Source organism: Sinohyriopsis cumingii, unplaced genomic scaffold (assembly GCF_028554795.1).
Source record: "Sinohyriopsis cumingii isolate HCF-2022 unplaced genomic scaffold, ASM2855479v2 utg003171l, whole genome shotgun sequence".
Classification (NCBI taxonomy): domain Eukaryota; kingdom Metazoa; phylum Mollusca; class Bivalvia; order Unionida; family Unionidae; genus Sinohyriopsis; species Sinohyriopsis cumingii.
In genome coordinates, this window is record NW_028316417.1 from 25,986 (window position 1) to 46,490 (window position 20,505).

At 34.1% G+C, this 20,505-nt stretch overlaps 1 protein-coding gene across 3 annotated transcripts; it reads left to right on the top strand.

The window, feature by feature from the left end:
• The first annotated feature begins 1,614 nt into the window (after positions 1-1,614).
• On the top strand, positions 1,615-18,537 carry LOC149769850 (mitochondrial import inner membrane translocase subunit Tim10B-like). 3 transcript variants are annotated; one of them, XM_089949744.1, is made up of 4 exons: positions 1,641-1,705; positions 9,689-9,824; positions 13,101-13,196; positions 17,402-18,537. In XM_089949744.1, exons 3-4 carry the CDS (start codon positions 13,101-13,103, stop codon positions 17,687-17,689), a joined length of 384 nt encoding a protein of 127 aa, XP_089805870.1. In that variant the 5' UTR covers positions 1,641-1,705; positions 9,689-9,824; the 3' UTR covers positions 17,690-18,537. The 3 variants fall into 3 exon arrangements, with proteins under 3 accessions (XP_089805869.1, XP_089805870.1, XP_089805871.1); XM_089949745.1 differs by lacking the exon at positions 9,689-9,824 and adding an exon at positions 8,992-9,103 and having other exon boundaries at positions 1,672-1,705; XM_089949743.1 differs by lacking the exon at positions 9,689-9,824 and having other exon boundaries at positions 1,615-1,705.
• Positions 18,538-20,505: the final 1,968 nt, after the last annotated feature.

A 20,505-nucleotide genomic window follows, 5' to 3' on the forward strand; every position in this document is an offset into this window, starting at 1 on the left:
TAGTGCTTTGATCGAGTACTGGTGTTTGCTAAATTGGTCGTTTGAGGACGGATGACAATCAGGGTATTTTCGGGCATCAATCGTTTTCGGTACAATAAGGAACACGCTTTGGAAATGGTGCAGGCTTCTTTCAAAGGATCGACCCCTCCATGCCTCGGGATTAATTCCAGAATTTTCCACAGTACCGCCGTTAAATGTGCACGTCAGATGGACAATACTTTAACATTTCTTCCTGACACCCGAATAGGTCCGAGACGTTACTGTGGCACCAAACGTAGAAAGCTTCTCGTTGTTCGGTACGCATGTTGTCGGGGTCGTAGTAGTGAGCATCAGGCAAATGGGGTATAAAGGCGTGTTGATTGGCTTTGGTATTGAAAAATTGCAGAAAATAGCGTTTGGCCATTTCTGTCATTCCAAACGTTTTAGGCATTCGGCTCAAAAGCATGGCCAAGTAACTCGTCGAATCTTTAAACTGCACTTGCCCCACTTGCATTGAAATGATTTGGCTCCGTTCAGAGTCACTTTAGGACGTTTGGTACTTTGTTCCGTATAGTATCTCAAAAGAAATTGCCCATCGTTCCCCGAGAAACTGATGTCCTGATGATGACAATCTCCGTAATGTTCGATGTCGTCTTGGCTCTACATTTCGTCCATGGGGTCTAAGATCCATTGGGCGAAATCGGCTAGCGTGTTATGTCCTCGAAAGATTTTCCCACGTCCTCCAGGAATCTTGCTGCAGCGAGGATAATGACTAGAGATAGGTTGTTGGATGCACTTCTCGCGCGCACGATGAGCCACGCAGAAATTAGGAATGTTAATGGCAGTCTCTTGCATGCATTCGAAATCGAAAAAGATGAAATTCCCTTTCTTCTGGTCATCTTCCTCCTCCTCCTATATGGGTTAGTACTTTTGAATGTAGCATTGGTGTTCCAAGTCCACGATTTGGTAACGAATGTGACATTGTTTCTTTCCTGAACATACGTGAGCCTTGGCATTATTGCTACGTATCACTTGTCCACAAGTAGAACGCAATTTCAGGAGTTGACAAGCACTTTTCCGTTCTGAACCTTGCGTCTTCAGATGCTGATGGTAACACGTAGGGCTTACAAAAGCGCGCTGACAAGCAGGGCAATGCACTCGTTCTTGTCCTTGGTCAAGATAGGGTCAAGAGGCCAAACACCCCTCACGTTTCGATCCACAATGCTTGTGTTGCTGTCGATGGTATTGGTATCGAAATGTTCGAAATGTTCATCGTGATGATAGACGTGAAAGTATTTATTTTCCGTCTTTGAATTTTTTTCCCTCGAAACAACAGAGGTCCGCAAATTTGTTGAGGGTGTACTTTCAAAGTGTTGCTTGTAGCCAAGATGTCTTACAATTTATAATATTTATAAACAATATTTTCATATATATATATATATGATTATATCGTGAAACAACGATAAAGATTATGATATTTAACATGTACCAAATCGTATTCGGGTGATATGATTTGTTACATTTTGGCTACCTAAATTAGCTGCAAACGCTAAGTACTAGGATTCCAAATCCTTTATAGATATTAATCTAAAAGCCAACTGTTACCATGCGCTCACCAGTCTATCATGACTCGTTATTCGGTAAGGCTCTATTATTTCCGTTGAAGTTATACAAGTTGCAAACACGTGTTACGATGAATTTGACAGACGAACAAAGTTATCGAAATGTAACTTCTTTTCTTTTACTTTGGTTGTAACTTATAGTTAGACATTTGAAAACGTTTATGAAGCAAGAAAACTTAACCAGATGGAGATCGAAATTCCGCTCCTCCTCTTGTTTTAGGGCTACTGGTTTCATATCGTGGTGGGTTTGGTACACAAGTCAAAACGTACCGAAGTCAAAACGTATCAAAGTCAAAAGGTAGTCAAGGGGCAGGGGACATTTTTATGCACAAATTTAATGCCGCAATCACCGGCTTAGTATAAAAAAGTGAAATAATAAAATACACCAGTGAGGTCAAAAAGGTTCATAATTTCGGATACCTGTATGAAAACATTGCATAAAATATTGTCCACTTGACTAGTCCTAAAGTTTGACTATACATCCCGCTTGTTTGTACCCCCTATCGATTTCAATAACGAAAACGTTTACTGTGATAAAAAGTGCACAGAACTAAGTAAATTGAATCATTGATTTATAATTTGTGACCAAAATGTCGCTAACCCTGGCATCCCCTGCACCATTCATGCTTAAAGTTAACGGACTTTTCATACTAACATGGCGCCATATTGCGTACACTTTGGTCTAGTTATTTCCATCAGACAACATAATGACGTAGTTGATCCTATTCGATAACTGCCAGATAATTCCATAAATTACCATTATGTTGAGAGTTTGGAATTGTATCCCTTTGCACACATGAACATAGAAATTAAACCACTTGTTAAATTCACGTGAAAAGCAACTTTGTTGTCATTCTTTTACTTTGCTTGATTCGACATTGTAAATATCAGAAGCAGACGACGTAATGTATGTTCATTTGTAACCGTGCGCACACCCCTTTGCTGGAAATGGACTTATCCAGAAACTAGAAATGGATCTCGAGCATGACCATTTATTATATTGAAAAGTTCCATTAAGCGTGAAATGTGCAGAAGATAACGGTGTTAGGGACACTCTACTCACAGTCAGGTTGGAAACTGTAAATCAGTGAATGAATTGACTATGTTCTTAAACTTTTGATCATATTAAAGCAGAGGTTTCGCTAGGATTTGAAAACTAGGAGTCCAGGACTCCCATTTTGTAAAAATAGAAGTCCCACCATCAAAAGTTCCAGTCCCTTCTTTCCTACAGAATCAACACAGACGTGAGTGCATCTGTTTTTAGATGGAGAGGTTTTTGTAATGTAATCACTCACTTTAATATAGCTTCATTACAACAGTCCATTGATAGGATTGCAAATTTATGGTTTATTTATTTGTCTACGTCCTTGTAGTAATTTTGGGCAAAGGTTAAATAGTATCTTATTTGCTGTTTTTCCCCTTTTTTTCGCAAATATGTGTCGGGTCGGAAAACAGATTTGACTTTAAAGCGCATCTCGCGAATTCCACAGCATAGCATTGTCCCATACATTTCTGACCTACATAATTTGCATTTTAAAGTTAAATCTTTAAAATAATACCTTGGCTTAGCTTTCAATGATCTGTATAATTTTCTGAAAATATTTGCCCGATTTACAAAAACAGACAATTTAATAAACTGGTACATCCCAGACTTAGCGAAGTCTGCCATTGTTTCCCGTTAGGCCTACTGGTTCACTTAGAGTTTCAAACTAATTTTATGACGAAATAGTGTACAAGAGGCAGTTAATAATCATCGATTCTGATCTTAAAACTCAAGTTTGTATGTTTTATCATTAAAGGGTATCATGCAGGAAATTGATAGTTGCTACCTTACTCGGAATAGGGTTAATGGCGAGTCAGCTTTCAAAACATATGCTTGTGAATGGGCAAGAGTTTGTTTGTCAACATAATTGATATCAAAACTAGGCCTAGCTACTGATGTATTGATGAATACATTTTGCTACAACACTAGAAATAACCGGGCTAAGGCGAGCTGCATTTAAACAAAAGTATGATCAGTCAATGTACCTCTTATATAGCTCTTGTTCGTCCATCAGTGTTACTGAATTTTGTTAATCCCAGTCAGGACTTATTCCAAACACTAAGCTAGGCATCACACACTTTCTTACACTTAGCAACTGTCCTATCCGAACTATCAATTCTAGCAGCTTTATCACTCTTCTGAATCTCGTTACAATCTTCATAAGTTTACCGTTTAACCCCAAAATACTTATCCAAATTTACGAATGGCATTTTGTCTAAGTCTGAACATGTCTTGATTCTCGTGCACTACTTATTCCGATACATTCGGAAATGAACACAATAATGAAAGCTAAAGTTGTTTATTTGATGTACTTTTATAAATGACCACATGTACATCTCTGGGTCTTTCTGACTCTGAATTCAATCACTGTAAATATCAGTAAATTTTCGTATCCGGTTGCCAGTCAAAGCCTTTGATCTTGCCGCCCAGCTATTGCATCATGTTCTTTTTGATGTACTTCTGTAATGGCAACATGTATGTACATTAAGGGGTCTTTCAGTCACTGAATTCTGTCGTTGTAAATATCAGAACAGCTAATTGAGCAACACATTTTCCCACTAAGCAGGTGGCTGAAGCAGGACTGTCAAGTCTTTGAAATTTGCCGCACACCTATAACATGCGTATGGAGGACTCCCGCCTCAGGGATTTTCTGCGTCCCAGATCAGAAATTGGCAACCAAAAACGCGTAATTAAGCGTTTCTGGGATCTCTGTTAAAGGTTTTCATTCCTGAAATCGGTAGGGGTTACAAACAAACAGCAGTGTATAGTCAGGCTATACAATGTAAGACATAGCACATGTTTTTGTTTTTAGTGCTATGTCTTACTATCCAGATAACGGCCTTGTATAGCATGTGCCGATGTTGGTTGTCATCGGAATGAGTAGTCAAAGTTTCAGGAATATCTCACACGCTTGGCAGACTGTATCGAAACTCTTCCACTAATCTATGTGTAATTAATATACTTATTGTGCTGTCTTTATCATAGTGGATTGAAAATATAACATAGCAAATGGATGCATTTTCATATTCTGTTGACATTTGTTGCAATGCATCGGTAGTCGAGGTATGCCAAAGAATGTTGAAGTTCATGTTGGGGATATGTTTCTTGAATGAAACGAAATGTTGCTTGCAGTTCCAATAGGCATAATATATTCTTTTGCTTCGTTAAAGAATAATATTTCAACTTAACCCGATTTCAGCTTTCGTTGCTTTCCAGCCAACAAAACTTGTAAACAGATCCATTTCTTTTGTGAGAATTTAAATTTATTAGAGAAAAGACATCAAGGTAAGTCTGACAAAAACATTATAACTTTACTTTGTAGAAAAGTGTCGTCATTGGTTGCCAGTTGTGTGTGATATTCCTGAAAATGTGACTTTCGTTACACTGTTAGTTGACATCAAAAATACGTTACACAGTGTCGTTAGTTAAGCAGTAAGACCAATCATCCCCAGAACAAAAATATCGGGTGATGTGTCTTGCGTTGTATTACTACCACTTGACCCGAGAAGTCAATGGCATTTCATATCAGTTTATATATCCCAATCCCAATCCCAAATTTATACCTGTAATTTTCACAATCGCAGGTCATATGAGAAGAAGTTTATATATCCCAATCCCAAATTTATACCTGTAATTTTCACAATGGCAGTTCATATCAGTTTATATATCCCAATCCCAATCCCAAATTTATACCTGTAATTTTCACAATCACAGGTCATATGAGAAGAAGTTTATATATCCCAATCCCAAATTTATACCTGTAATTTTCACAATCGCAGTTCATATCAGTTTATATATCCCAATCCCAAATTTATACCTGTAATTTTCACAATGATGTTCACAAGCCCTTTTCCGAGATGATAAATCTGCAAAACTGTACTAAACAGACTGATACAGTTGAAAATAGTTGTCATCCAAACTGTTATTGAGATATTCTACTTTCCCTGAACCCACCTGTTTACTCTTATGGGAGGCTAGCTCTTCTTCCTAGCCAACTATTGGTATTTTCACTGTCTACATACTGCAGCATAACAATGGAAGCTATACATACCTGATATCAATTTCAAGAACAACAGAAGCCTGAAACACCTAGTTCACAAATATATCCATGTCTTTAATTAGTAAACAGTAATAGCTGAAAACATCACACAGTAACCTTAAGAAATTTGCCAGAACGTCAAAACATACCCAAGTCAAGTCAAAACATACCAAAGTCAAAAGGCACTCAAGTCAGAACATTCCCAAGCCAGAATGTAGCAGAGTCAAAAAGGTACTCAAGTCGAAATGTACCAAAGTAAAAACATACCCAAATTAAATCAAGGCGCAACCCATTGAGGTTCGGACATTTATTAGTTTTGTTTAATATATTGAAAGTTCCTTATATCAGTAGATACTTCTTCTCAGTAAGGTGTAACTAGGCATGGCTGATGTTAGTTTACATAGCTATGCTCAAGGTATTTTAAAGTGAAAGAAAACTTATAATTATTTTAGGGATTTATTGGGGCCTCATTATTATATATTCGTATTGTCCCACATAAGATATTAAGCCAGGAAATTATTAAAAATTGAAATCGTAAAAGTAACATATTCATAGTTCCCAGAATTTGGAGATCACCATTATTCTCCATCAACAAAAGGGAATTTGCAAACGTGTCAAAGATTAAAACATTTTTTTGTTGTACATTAAACTCAATAAATATGTGATATCGCTATAATTTCTTAACGTGAATTAAAAAGGCAGTGAAAACATACCCACATATTTTCTAAAATAATTTGGCAGTAAATCATCACCAAATTAGAATTCACCTTGCATTGATTTACTCTGAAATAAGTTCATAATCCAGGTCAATTGAGAATATGATTTTGTGTTGTGATTCACTGTTTCAATTACATGTGTTCTTGTAACTTTTTGTAAATTAAAAGTCAAGACGATGCTTAAAGCCCCAATACCGCCATTACATTCAAAATGTATATGCTAAAACAAATTATGAATAATACTAAATCTTGGAAGATATTGGTCCTAAACATTGTTGAATTCCATTAAAAATGGATAATATTGATGTTTCATCACATTATGAGCCATGTAATTTCTCCCTTGAACTGAGATACCTTGCCATTTTTACATGTGTACATCAGCGACATCTGTGGGTCAGTTGATTTTAGTTGAAAGCTGGAACACAAGATTTGATGACATCTAAATTATAAAAAAAAAAAGCCATGGTATGTCAAATTGTCTTCAGCCCACGTTCACCCTTCATTTTATATTCCAGCACTCCAGCTATTACCAATATTAAAGTCTTATTTTTACAAGAATGCATGTTTTTTATTCTGAGATCTTGAAACATTTGGGCCTTCCTCTCTTCATTCCCTCTCAAATTAGTTTGTGCGCCATGTACCAATGTTGTTGTTATTAAATTAGTCTTGAATGGAATTTGTCAAATGTATCACATCGCAACTTTGGAACACTCCGGAAAATTATTAGAATTACAAGCAACTTCAGTGACTGAATTAAGGGGTGTCACCTTAATTCTGAACTGATTACATGAATGTTGTTTAGACCAAGCATATTTTTTTCTTCAAAGAATGGTTTATATTAGATATATTTATTGACAAATCATTTCCTTTGTTCCAAACTTTAGTTAGTTTGGAAGAGTGGTGAAATTTATTTTAAATGGCAAAGAGCAGCAATGGGGCTTTAACAGTTTATTTTAAATGGCAAACAGCAGCAACGGGGCTTTAACAATTTATTTTAAATGGCAAACAGCAGCAATGGGGCTTTAACAACGCTCCTCAAGAATACCAAGTGGTTGATCCATGTTTGCCAGTCCATAGGTTGGTGCTTATAATCGGTAAATGAACAGTCCAGAAGTTTATTCCTCTAAAGCTGGTGATCAGATATATTAAAATTACATATCTAGTGTTTGAAAAATTAGGAATCTGTTCAATGATATGCCGATTTTGGTCAAAAAGTTGACATATATTTGCAGTGTAATATTTTTCTACCCTTTAGAATGACGTCACTAACTATATATACTACCCTGTACAACATATTGGCCTTTGAAAATTCCGTTGATATTGAGAACCCTTTAAATAGCAATTTGGAATAACTAAGGACTGTACCATAACCCTAACCCTAATAGGTTTAATTTGGAATAACTCATGACTGTACCCTAACCCTAACCCTAATAGGTTTAATTTGGAATAACTCATGACTGTACCCTAACCCTAACCCTAATAGGTTTAATTTGGAATAACTCATGACTGTACCCTAACCCTAACCCTAATAGGTTTAATTTGGAATAACTCATGACTGTACTCTAATCCTAACCCTAATAGGTTTAATTTGGAATAACTCATGACTGTGCTCTAACCCTAACCCTAATAGGTTTAATTTGGAATAACTCATGACTGTACCCTAACCCTAACCCTAATAGGTTTAATTTGGAATAACTCATGACTGTACTCTAACCCTAACCCTAATAGGTTTAATTTGGAATAACTCATGACTGTGCTCTAACCCTAACCCAAATAGGTTTAATTTGGAATAACTCATGACTGTACTCTAACCCTAACCCTAATAGGTTTAATTTGGAATAACTAATGACTGTACTCTAACCCTAACCCTAATAGGTTTAATTTGGAATAACTCATGACTGTACTCTAACCCTAACCCTAATAGGTTTAATTTGCAAATCAAATGTGCCTGTGAAGGATGAAAATTAAAGAAACCAAATTTGATGGATGGATGGATCAGTAGATATGTAGGGGAAAATGAGAAAACTTCAGAAATTTTACTTGTGAATTAGATATGGTTTATAATAGGTTAATTCAAATCATAACTTTTATTGCATTAAAGAAAAAGGGGTTTTATTAGCATAACATAAAATATAACAAATTCAGATTTGCTTGAAAATGTAAGCATTATACACAAGTAAGCACACAAGGATAAACAACTTTGAATGACGCTTAACATTGCAGTGTGTAATATTTAATAGAATATAGGGTTAGGGCATGCCACTTATACATTTTCTAAATAGTGGCATGACAACACTACAGTATTTTACTTTACAGGTTTTTTTTGCTAAAAACAGAATTTCATATGACACTCCTAGATTTATCTAGTTGTTATTATGATGTCGCACATGACCGCCATTCTGCATGATGAATTCAATTTTCAGTAAAACAAATTGGGTAATTATATATGATAGTTACTGTATTTCATGTAATTTTTCGTACACGAGAAAATAGACCACTATATTGATTAGGGTGTCTGCTTAGGATGCGGGTAGTCGCGGGTTTGAACAAAGGTCAATTCATGCCAATGACTTGTAAAACTATTACTAACAGCTGGGACTGGTTGGTCTGGTGTCAGGATAATGTAACTGGGTGGGGCATGATGTTACTTGTCTACGGCTTGATGCGCCAATGCTAGACATCGCTATGAACTGCCACACTGCAGGTAATGTAGAAATATGATTACAATTTTTTTAAAGCAGCATTAAAAATCCAAATTACAATCACACACATTGTTCATTTCCAACATAATGGCAAAGAAAACAAACCTGTGGAAGAACTGCTTTTGCGCATTTTTGTCATCTGTCTAACATGAAATGAACACATAACTATCAAAGAAAACAACCATGTTAATGATTTCTTTTGTGCTTGATTATTAGTTTGCATTTGAATATATCTTCAAAGAGTGTACAAAAAAAGTCTGCCTACATGTATCTGAGATGACTTTTTGTGACTATTTCTGATTTTAAAAATGCTGCTTTGATAATGAATGCCAAGTTTAAATTAAAATAAAGGTTTAAAATCTTGCTTTCTAAGTAAGAATATGTTATTTTTGATGTTGATGCAGCAACTTCCAGAATTATGCTTTCTTGGGTTTCAGTTACTCCTCACAATTCTGTGACTCGATGTCAGAAGAAATCATACATTATGTTTATTAGAACTTGTGCATTGGCTACCCACTGGAACTTGGGTGATTTTGTTTCACTTCAGTCAGCATGATTTTGTTATTAATTATTTATCACTTTTCCAGGGATGGTCCTGACTTTTAAAAAGCTGTCGCCAAAAGAATTGCCAACCTCAAAGTTTTCACTTCCACGAGTACAATATCCCTGACTGATGGATTAAAACTGCAATATAAATATAAATACATCTCTAGATTCGACTAAGTTAGTATTGAAAAAACTATTAGATTCATTGTGCAAAATGTAGTATTAATACAGTTTACAAGTGTAATTTGTCATTATGTTACTATTTGATTTGGCACTGTATATCATGTGTTATCTTCGTTAGAAATGTTTATTATTAATGGTCACATTTTCTTTCAGTAGCAAAAGTTAGCAGATTGCTGTTGAAAGAGATAATGATAGATACACTGTATATAAATTAATGATAGATACACTGTATATAAATTAATGATAGATACAGTGTATATAATTGGTCTCTCTCTCTCTTTGAACCTATTTAGAGCATGCGTGCGGTGGTAATAAACAGTGAATCACATCCATATTCTTACAACTCTACTGTTTTAAACTCAGTAAAAGAAGAGAGCAAAAGCCAACAAGCTTTGTAAAGTTCAACAATTAATTTATTTTCCTAGAATACAAAGTGAAAATTTTTAAAGAACAGTTGCGAACTAAACCCAAAATAGTATGAAATTCCAATATTGAACGTGTTGATGTGCCTATGTAGTATTATGTATATTTAATTTAATTGTTTATTAGTTTTAATTTTTTTCTTCTTCATTACATGCTATTGTGATGTGACATTGTATGCAGGACTTGACCTTGTCCAAAATTGAGTTTGTTTCTGCTTGACCTCATTTATTTTTATTTCATTTTATGTCAACAACTGATACATAACTAAATTCTCTGTTTATGGGCTTAATATCAAGACCTTTATTAATAGAAAAAGTAAATATGTTTATTTGCGGCAGGGTTTTGGCCTTTCCAAAGTGAATTTTACATGTTATGGTTTTGATTTTGTAAACATCAGGATCATTTTAGAAGGTTGTTTTCCATTAGGTAATGTTTTGTGTTTAGAAAATGCTAATTGGGGCCTGAGGTCAAGTAGAGAACTATATAATCTTGTAATTGTGAGGATTTGGTCATTCATGCTTTAACATCTAGCACTTTAAGGTTGTATTATGTTGTGACCAGTTGGCTGAATTTTATTTTCTTCAATTTATTTAATTCAAGTGATTATTTTCTCTGGAAATACAATGCGCTGATAAAATTCTTGGATAAAGACATTCACTGGAATTTATACTGAATTCAAACCTGGAATTATATTACATGTACTGAGGTTCAACAAAAGACTGGTGACACATCAGCGCTCCATAAGCTATACCATACATGTCATTGCCTTCAGTTGTGGATTTCTTCAGGAATTGTACTGAGTTTTATTCAGTACTTTAAATTATTAGGACTTGTGTCTGTAATTCTTGGATTATTTTGGGATTTAATTTGCAATGCTGCAAGTTCTTTGTTCTCATTTTCACTTTGTACTCTAGACAGATAAATTATTTGTTAAATTTTACAAAGCTTGTTGTCTTTCACTCTTCTCTGTTACTTATTTTAAGAGCATAGACTCGTAATAGTAGCCTCAAACATGCAAATGTGCCAATGACCAGGAATGTGGTGATATGCTGAGTCTTTTGATGCACCATAATAATATAATCCAAAACGTCCTTGTTTGAATTCACCACAATTCCAAACTTATGTTTTAATCCAAGAAAATTATTGAGCACATTGCAATTCCAGTTAATAATTTAAATAATTAAAATTTACCTGAATTAAAAACTGAACACAACAATAAGACTGATTCACTGATTCAGCTTTGGAAGTTGAGGGAAGCATGAATAATTTTTCAACAACATTGATATAAAAGGCTAAGACACAATAATAGAGCCAGGATGTAGGTCAGTCTCCTCTCTAAAACAATCAAAGCTGTTAACAAGTTCAGGAATTTACAAGTGAATATCCATGTTCTAGAATCAGATTCAAATAAACATTGTTTACCTCCATTAATAATAATCTGAATATTTATTTTGAAATAATAGAGAAATATTAGTTATGTATTATATTGTTTACAAAATAAATATTGCTGGACAGGTACACCATTAACTTGATTTTGAACAAGGTTCAAGTACAAAGTTTCTGTTATGACTCTATGGTAATAAACTAAGTTGCTTTAAGAAGCTTTTTAAAACTTAACTTAATTATCAAAGTTATAAAGTGAAAATGTGGGAGGAAATTAGAGTACTATACATTGAATCCAAAATAATAGGTTCTATTCAATCAAATGTTCCAAACGAATTTAAGATCCTCAAATGTACAGATCTGCCAACAGTCCTGATGTGTCAAAATGGCATTGTCCAGAACTCCTTTGAATAGTTTACAGTTGTCCCAGAGAAATATTTTAGTCCAGTGGGCACTTTATATTTCAAGTGAATAATTTAAACAAATGCTTCCTCTCAAATAATATCTTAACACAACATTAAATCTGTCTGAAGACTGATGTTGCAACAAAAACATAAGAATAAAAATGACTGAATTGTCCAGCTGCTACTACTCGCTATGTGACACTTTGCCTGTATCCGATATTGTAAAAGAACCCACCTGACCTAACCCATCCAATGGGAATAAGTTAATTCATCTAAGAACCCACCTGACAACATCAACCAGTGACAACTTACCTCAAATTTGTCAACAGGTTTTATTATTAATATTAATGATTCTAAACGTCTATATTAACAACTATTTCTAGATTGTGTACAATCTACACTCTTAATATCATAAAATAGAATTTTATACCCATGTACAAAAATTAATTAATATCTTAATTATAGATGATCATTGCAATTATAGATACAATCATGTACCAAGAGTTATAAAAAATTTAGATGTACATACCAGTAACCAGTAATCATGGAGAAAAACCAACAAATTAAATATGCAATCACCATGTCCAATCTGCTGTGCTTTTCAGATGTTGCTGTGCGAAAAGGTGTGGTAATCAGAGCTATTCTTTGGAAGACGCAGTAACAAATCCTGTCAGGACATGGAGGGAGATTTAATGCGTTTTTCTTAATCCTGTCCGTGCTTTTTCCCCACCACTTTTAATCTTGGGGTTTGAAATATTCAAATGTACATTCCTTTTAAAGCTTGCCCTTTTTTTTTGTTAGATATTTTTAAAAAAAATACTAAGCATAGCAAATATTGCATTGCATACCTTCTATACATGCATAGTTCACCCACCTCTTCACTGAAATGGATTTACATGTTTTTACCTTCTATATATGCCTTGTTCAAAAACCTGCACTGGAATGGATTTACATGTCTACACATATTGTTATACCTTTCTTTTCCTTCAAACAATGATGCAGTTTACTTAAAAATACCTGAAATAAAACTGTCTAATGTTCTGATTTTCTTTCATTCCAGATGAAGGACTTTCTTTTGCTATACAACAAGTTGACAGAGCATTGCTTCAGCCAATGTGTGGCCAACTTTTTTCAGCGGGACTTATCCAAGGACGAGGTCTTTCACTTTTTCTCATAACATTTAGGACATGAACATAAAACATTAGTTATAGGGGTAAAATGGTGAATAATTAGATGTACTGTATTTACCATATATGTTGGGACTCCATAAATTAATTTTAAAAGTAATTTTTTGTGCACTGTATGTTCTGGGACATATAATTTTTTCGAGTTTTAAGTTGTGGGACACCTTTTAAATCATTTGAAAATTACATATTGGAGAATGCACTTCAACTGAAATATTATTTTAAAAATATAAAACTGCACTTGAGATAATAATTTTTAATCCACTGTAGCAGAATCTCATTGACACAGCCGTTCTCCTGCACACATACAATCCATTCTTTCAGTGCATGAATATTTTTTTACTTTCTCTTACCGTGACAAATTGTTAGAGGCAACACATCACCTGAAACAGAAACTGTAAGGGCTAAAGTCAGATATTTATTCAAATCTGCACCAGTCTAATTTTCACACTTTTGATCCCCTTCTTATCCTCAGCCCATCCAGGAATGAGATCAAAGTACACTAGAATTTCATCCATGTTAATGATCATATTGTAGGCGAAAGCATCTGCTTCTCTTCTGGTCTTCACAAATTGATCACATGATTTTATTTTCTGTGTCAATTTATTTTCCAAATTACAGTGAATAATGGTGAAAAGGAATCAAAGTTAGCTTCCATATCTTGGCCATCTTTGTATATTCAAAAAAATAAAAAAATTGATAACACTTAAAAGAATCCATAGTCTGCTTCTGAGGTCAGCTTGCTTTGCAATAAAATAAACTTTGTATTGATATCCTTAAAAAAAAAAAGGGCTTTGGAGTATTCAAAGTCGGCTTGCTTTGTAATAAAAATAACTTTTGTCTTTGATGTCCTGTCGGTAAGTTCAAAGAAGGAGTTTACTGCTCGTTGCTATTTGTGTTTATTGGGCTTATATGTGCTTGGCATCTGTAGTTATAATTAATACAAAGCAGTATTGATATCTGTGGGTAAATAGTAATAATACTTTTGTAACCCGTGCTGGCAAAAAGATTGTCACTTACACTCAAGTGAATGTTCTCAAATAATGATTGTTATTATAGTAGACCTGGATATAATTCAATCCTGGTTATTTGGCACCTAACACCGTGTCATGCATGTATGACAGTTGTCTTTAATATATCAGTTGATTATTTCCCTCTCATTTGCAAAATCATCTTCTCTTCTGGCCTTCACAAATTCCTTACATGATTTTGTTTTCTCCAAATATTCTGGGTGACGATGGGTCATGGATGTCCATGCACGCAGCACTATATTGTGTCACTTTAAAATTTGTTCCATTGTTTCAATTTATTTTCAAAATTCCTTTGAATACCCATGAAAAGGAACCAAAGTTTGTTTCCATATCTCGTCCTAAATTTGAATATTTAACAAAAAAATTGCACACTTAAAAAAACCCATAGTCGGCTTCTGGTGTCAGCTTGCTTTGCAATAAAATAACCTTTGTATTGATATCCTTTAAAATAAAAAAAAATTAACCAAAGTTGGCTTCCGAGGACAGCTTGCTTTGTAATAAAAATAACCTTTGTCTTTGATGTCCTGTCAGTAAGTTCAAAGAAGGAGTTTACTGCTTGCTGCCAGTTGTGTTTATTCACCATCTGGGCTTCTGTATGCTTGGTATCTGTAGTTATAATTAATACAAAGGAGCATTGATGTCTGTGGGTAAATAGTAATGATACTTTTGTAACCCGTGCTAGTGATAAGATTGTCACTTACACTCAGTTGAATGTGTTTTCAAATAATTATTCTTTTATTTGCGAGATACTTTCATACAGTTGACCTGGATATAATTCAATCTTGATTATTTTGTACCTAACACCATGTCACGTCTTCAAGATATCGGTTGATTATTTCCCCTTTGTTTGTGATTTTGTTGGATCCCATTTTCAGTCAGTTAACATATTCAAACCTTCGAGCACAACCAAACACAACTTGTTTCTTGATGTTCATGTCAATGAACAACATGGCGTGTGTTGTTCGACATAAGCAATACATGCTACAATATGGAAGCCTACGCTACATATATGGATTTCATGGATATATTTTATTCTTTAACGCTCATGTTGATGAAAAAGGAATAAATAACAATACAAGGTTAGCTTCTTTCTTTTGATTTTCAAATAAGTGTTTTGTTTGTCAATTTTTTTTCTAAATTCTTGGGACATATGACTTGGGTGAAAAAAAGTTTCACCATAAATTCTGGGACAGAAAAAAAACTTAATTATTTTATTGTGTCCAAGTTTATATGGCAAATAAGGTATTGACACAAGAATTGTGTGATTGATTGAAAATGATACTTATCCTATACAAGTTACTTGAATCTTACATAGTCTGTAATAAGTTTTATTTGTTTACCTTCTTATTCTTAAATTGAAAATTCATCTGAGACAGCTGTTGTAGGTATATGCACTCATTTTTGTCAGCTTATAATAATATTTTCATCACCCAGTCACCTTCCACAATTTAAAACAAGGCAACTAACTTGGGTGTTTTGAAATATGCCCCTACCCTGCTGTTCTATGCCAGTTATTTTATCCAATCACCATGTTCAGCCACTGATGACATATTTTAGTATAAATATGACATTCCAGACTTGTTCCTCATGACATATTTCAGTATAAATATGACATTCCAGACTTGTTCCTCATGACATATTTCAGTATAAATATGACATTCCAGACTTGTTCCTTATGATATATTTCAGTATAAATATGACATTCCAGACTTGTTCCTCATGACATATTTCAGTATTAATATGACATTACAGCCTTGTTCCTCATGACATATTTCAGTATTAATATGACATTCCAGACTTGTTCCTCATGACATATTTCAGTATAAATAGGACATTCCAGACTTGTTCCTCATGACATATTTCAGTAAAAATATGACATTCCAGACTTGTTCCTCATCCATTTTCTTATTCCTGTTTCAGTTTCAGACATATGTACTATTCCAATTTTAAGCTACGTAAAATTCTTGAGCATTCGTGGCAATTGGAGTTTCTGCTTCCAGATCTTATCTCTCTTTATAGACCTTAGCTTTCAAGGCTGGGTCTTGTTTTTCCTTAGCTGAATTATTTCTTTACTGACCTTAGCTTTCATGGCTGGGTCTTGTTTTTCCTTAGCTTTGAGACTATGAGCCCTGGACTTTTATTTTGTAAATCCTGCATAGAGACCTATATATTTTATATCCTATTAAGTTCATCTGTGGAGAGGTCCCAAGGGTGAAATTTACAGAAATTTTAAATTACATATATATTTTTATATTTGGGCTGCCACATTTACATGTTAATGTTAATCCAGTATACATGTACTTTTAATGTGACATGGTCATGGCTTCATGGGTTTTCACTTTGTGGTATTGCAAAAGTGTATTTTTCTTCACAAATATGTTACCCAATCATAATACCTGTACCTTAGAATAACATATGTTACCCAATCATAATACCTGTACCTTAGAATAACAAACATGTTAACCAATCATTATACCTGTACCTTAGAATAACAAATATGTTAACTGATCATTATACCTTAGAATGACTAATGCTACATCACAATTCCAGTCCTCCTAGGTTAAAACATTTTAGCTTAGAAGCTGAAAGTTATATGCCCACTTAGAGTGATCTTCCCTTGCAACATAGATTTTTGCCAGTTCCTGTAAATATTTCATTTATTAGTTCCACTCTTGCTGAGTATCATCCTCTCTACAGAAAGATAGATATTGCAATCCACATACAAGTATTCTGTAATTTTCTATCGTAAAGCATGTTTTCTTGAAGGAAAGTTTACTGCATGTATACATTTCCAACTTTTCTTTCTTTCTTTGATGACATGGTTCTGTGTCTTTAGTATCTTCACATTGCCGTAATCACACACCTAGGTCTGCAGATAACATTTAGCTTTTTAGCTAAGAAGTTTTAACCTGGGAGGTCTGGATTTGTGACATAGTAGTTCGCCTAATGTATTATGATAAGGTAAGTATCATTGAAGAAACAATTTACTAGAAAAAATGTTTTTTTAATTCAGGAGAAGATCATAGCTTTGCCGATTTTATCACACGATCCAAAATTTACCTAAATGTATAAATTTAATATGCCTGATGAGCATGAGGTTTAATAATAATTATTTTATTGTTGTTATTATGATTATTAAATTTCAGGTGGACTGTGTGAGTGTTTGTGCTAACAGATATGTCAACTACAACCAGAGACTGATGTTTAATTTTGTTGAGCTGCAGAACTTGAAGACTGAAGTACAAGCAAAGGAGTTAGAAAAAGCAGCACAGGCTCAGACACAACAGAGCATACCAAATCAAGGTCAGGTTCAAGGGTCATCTCCAGTGACAACAGATTTATCTCAAGTGTCAAGTGATACAAAAGGACAATTAGGAAATGCATCCCATGTTATGCTTGATTCAGATGCATTAAAAAAAAATTTTAAGAGATGATACACAAACCGCAAGGGACTGAAAATGTTGACAACCTTATCAGCCTAAAGCGTATTAACACAATATTGAATATGAGAGCTAATTTGAAAAAGAGAGCTAATTTGAACCAAAAATGTCATAGAGGAGAGACCATTCATATTTACCCCCCCCCCCCCCAACTACGAGAACTTAGACCCAGTATTGCCATTACATAATGTTCATCTCAGTCAGAGTTGACGCTGTTCACTGTACGAATGATTTAAAGTGAACAGTATAGACCCAGACTGCCATTTCCATGTGGATATGGATCTGTGCTGTTAACAGATGAGTGTGAGTTTTAATGTAAACAAGAAAAGTTATGTATGCAAGAAAAATAATTTGCTTGACATTACATAGGCATTGACAAAGTGGAAATGAGGTTTATGTGAAATAAAGTGCTATCTGAAATTCTTTGTTTCGTGGTGTTTTATTAAACTGCTTGGATGTTGTCCAACTGTATTCATGAAAGCTTTTATGTCAGATGTTCTTTTTACATCCATACATGGATTTGTTCTGTATATCTTAACTGCTTTTCCAGTGCCAGCCTGATATAGCACTTTTATTTATAAATAAATAAATATATAAATAAATCAATAATCAAATATATATTTAAAATAGGTGCTTGTTACCTTGACAGTTGTTGATGGGAACAAACACATTCATTTGTAAATTTAATCTTTATAACAGAAAGATTCAGACTGCAATTTCTTTGTAACTTGAATATTACCATTAAGAAGACTATGTTAATATTATCTTTTAAAAAATGAATGTTAAAGCTAGGAATATATATCCAGAATTTTGTAAACAAATTGTATTAAATATGAAGCATACATTTTATTTCATCTCTTTTTTCTCTCATTTGATACATGATGGATTGTTACAGATTAGACAGGGTCATTGACACCTTTAAGTTTGTCCTAGGCAGCAGATTGTAAGAACACTAAAACTTCCTCATATCAACATGGGGTTTTCATTAAAAGACTTTCTGTGATGTGTACTTGCAGTTAAATGAAGTGATGCAGATCTGACATCAAATACCATGGCATTCATCTAGAAACTCTATTATCGCTACCCTTTGAAGAATTTAAGTTAAGGATTTCTTATGATGGTCTTGAAATAGTGTCTATTATACAGGCCAGCTAACATCAACTAAGGCTACTATGGCAGCCAACTTGAAAATCTTGTCATGATTCCTAAAACGAATGTCCTCTTGACATGGGGATTTCACTAAAAGGAATGTCCACTTGACATTGGGATTTCACTAAAAGGAATGTCCTCTTGACATGGGGATTTCACTAAAAGGAATGTCCACTTGACATTGGGGATTTCACTAAAAGGAATGTCCTCTTGACATGGGGACTTTACTAAAATGATTGTCCTCTTGACATGGGGATTTCACTAAAAGACTTATTATGTCAAGTAGATCCTAAAGTGGTACCGATACCAATCTCAGATCCAAAATGACCACTATGACATCCCTCTTGAAAATCTTTTTATTGTTGTAACTCCTCCTAAATGGACTATCTACAATGTTTAGTTTGTCCAGAATTAAAATGGTATCCCTTGAATATTATTTTATGGATGCCATGGTCTTCCAAGTCTTCTTACTGTTACTGCTCAACAGATGGTCATTATCTGCATGGAGTTTTCAGTTAAAGACTTATGATGGGTACTAAATAAAAATGGTTTTATCTAGCCCTCAGTAATACTGTCAAATGTTGCCACTGAAAGCTGTGCCATTTAAACACACATTAGACCCAGAAGAGGCATTGAGCAGTCATCCATAAATATTAATTGTAATCCCTGGCATATATATTTTTAATAATTCAATCCAGTTTATAGATATAACTAAGTATTGAACAGGGTTCGTACGGTCTTTGAAGGTCTTTGAGAGTTTGGGAAAAATGAGGTAGCATTTTCAAGGCCTTGAAAGTTTGGGAAAATCGAGCATATTACCCTGAGGTCTTTAAAAGTCTTTGAAAATTGAAATAAACCTAAAAATCAACTTGGCTTCAATGGGAGAAGGAGTCCTTACAAGTCATGCCAAAGGTAATTGCAAATTAGTAACTACATACTGTTCATTTAGTGGAACAACGATGCAGAAGTATAAGCTATTGGTAGTTTTGGGAAAAATAATGGTAACTCATTACTTTTTGGGTATAAAATAAGATATTGTTTAGTTTGATGATTTGGGAGATATGGCAAAAGAGGGCCCGTTTAAATTTACTTATACCGTCGGTTTATTTAACACGTTTGAGGGACAAAAATCATTTTCGAAATTTTTTTCTACATAATAATGTTCCTTGGTTTAATATAGAAACATCCATTGTAATAAATTCAATTCACGGATAAACAGTTTCAAAGTGTGCATGCGTACACTATAGTAGAGTTAAGCAAGAGTTGTTGCTCTTGAATTGCGAGTAAAACAAAAAAATGGCGTTAACGTGTGCTGTGAAGCTTTAACTGTAGTAAGTCAAGTCATTTGATTAGGCAAATAAAAAAAAAAGAATGAAAAAATGTGTTTCCAGTTGACGGAATGTCCCCGTTTCTCATTGCCAACTGTTGACCTTTTTCCCCAGTGGTATAAAAAAAATCAAAAAAAAAAATCACATTGCCGAAATTGATTTGTGTATCTATTGTCTGACTATACATCCCCGTTTGTTTGTACCCCTATATTTTATTTCACTTTTTCAGAAGCCATTTTTTAAATGGTAATTTGTGTCTAAATAGCGTTTCTTACTAGTATGTAAAACCGAATTAAAAATTACTTTCATACATCATGAAGTTATTTGTTTTCA

Excerpts from the sequence above, each read along its gene's own strand:
- LOC149769850 (XM_089949743.1), top strand. The coding sequence starts at position 1,673 with ATGAATTTGACAGACGAACAAAGTTATCGAAAT. Across the intron at positions 1,706-13,100 it reads ACGAACAAAGTTATCGAAAT|ATGAAGGACTTTCTTTTGCT; the intron begins GTAACTTCTTTT and ends CTTTCATTCCAG. Across the intron at positions 13,197-17,401 it reads GGGACTTATCCAAGGACGAG|GTGGACTGTGTGAGTGTTTG; the intron begins GTCTTTCACTTT and ends ATTAAATTTCAG.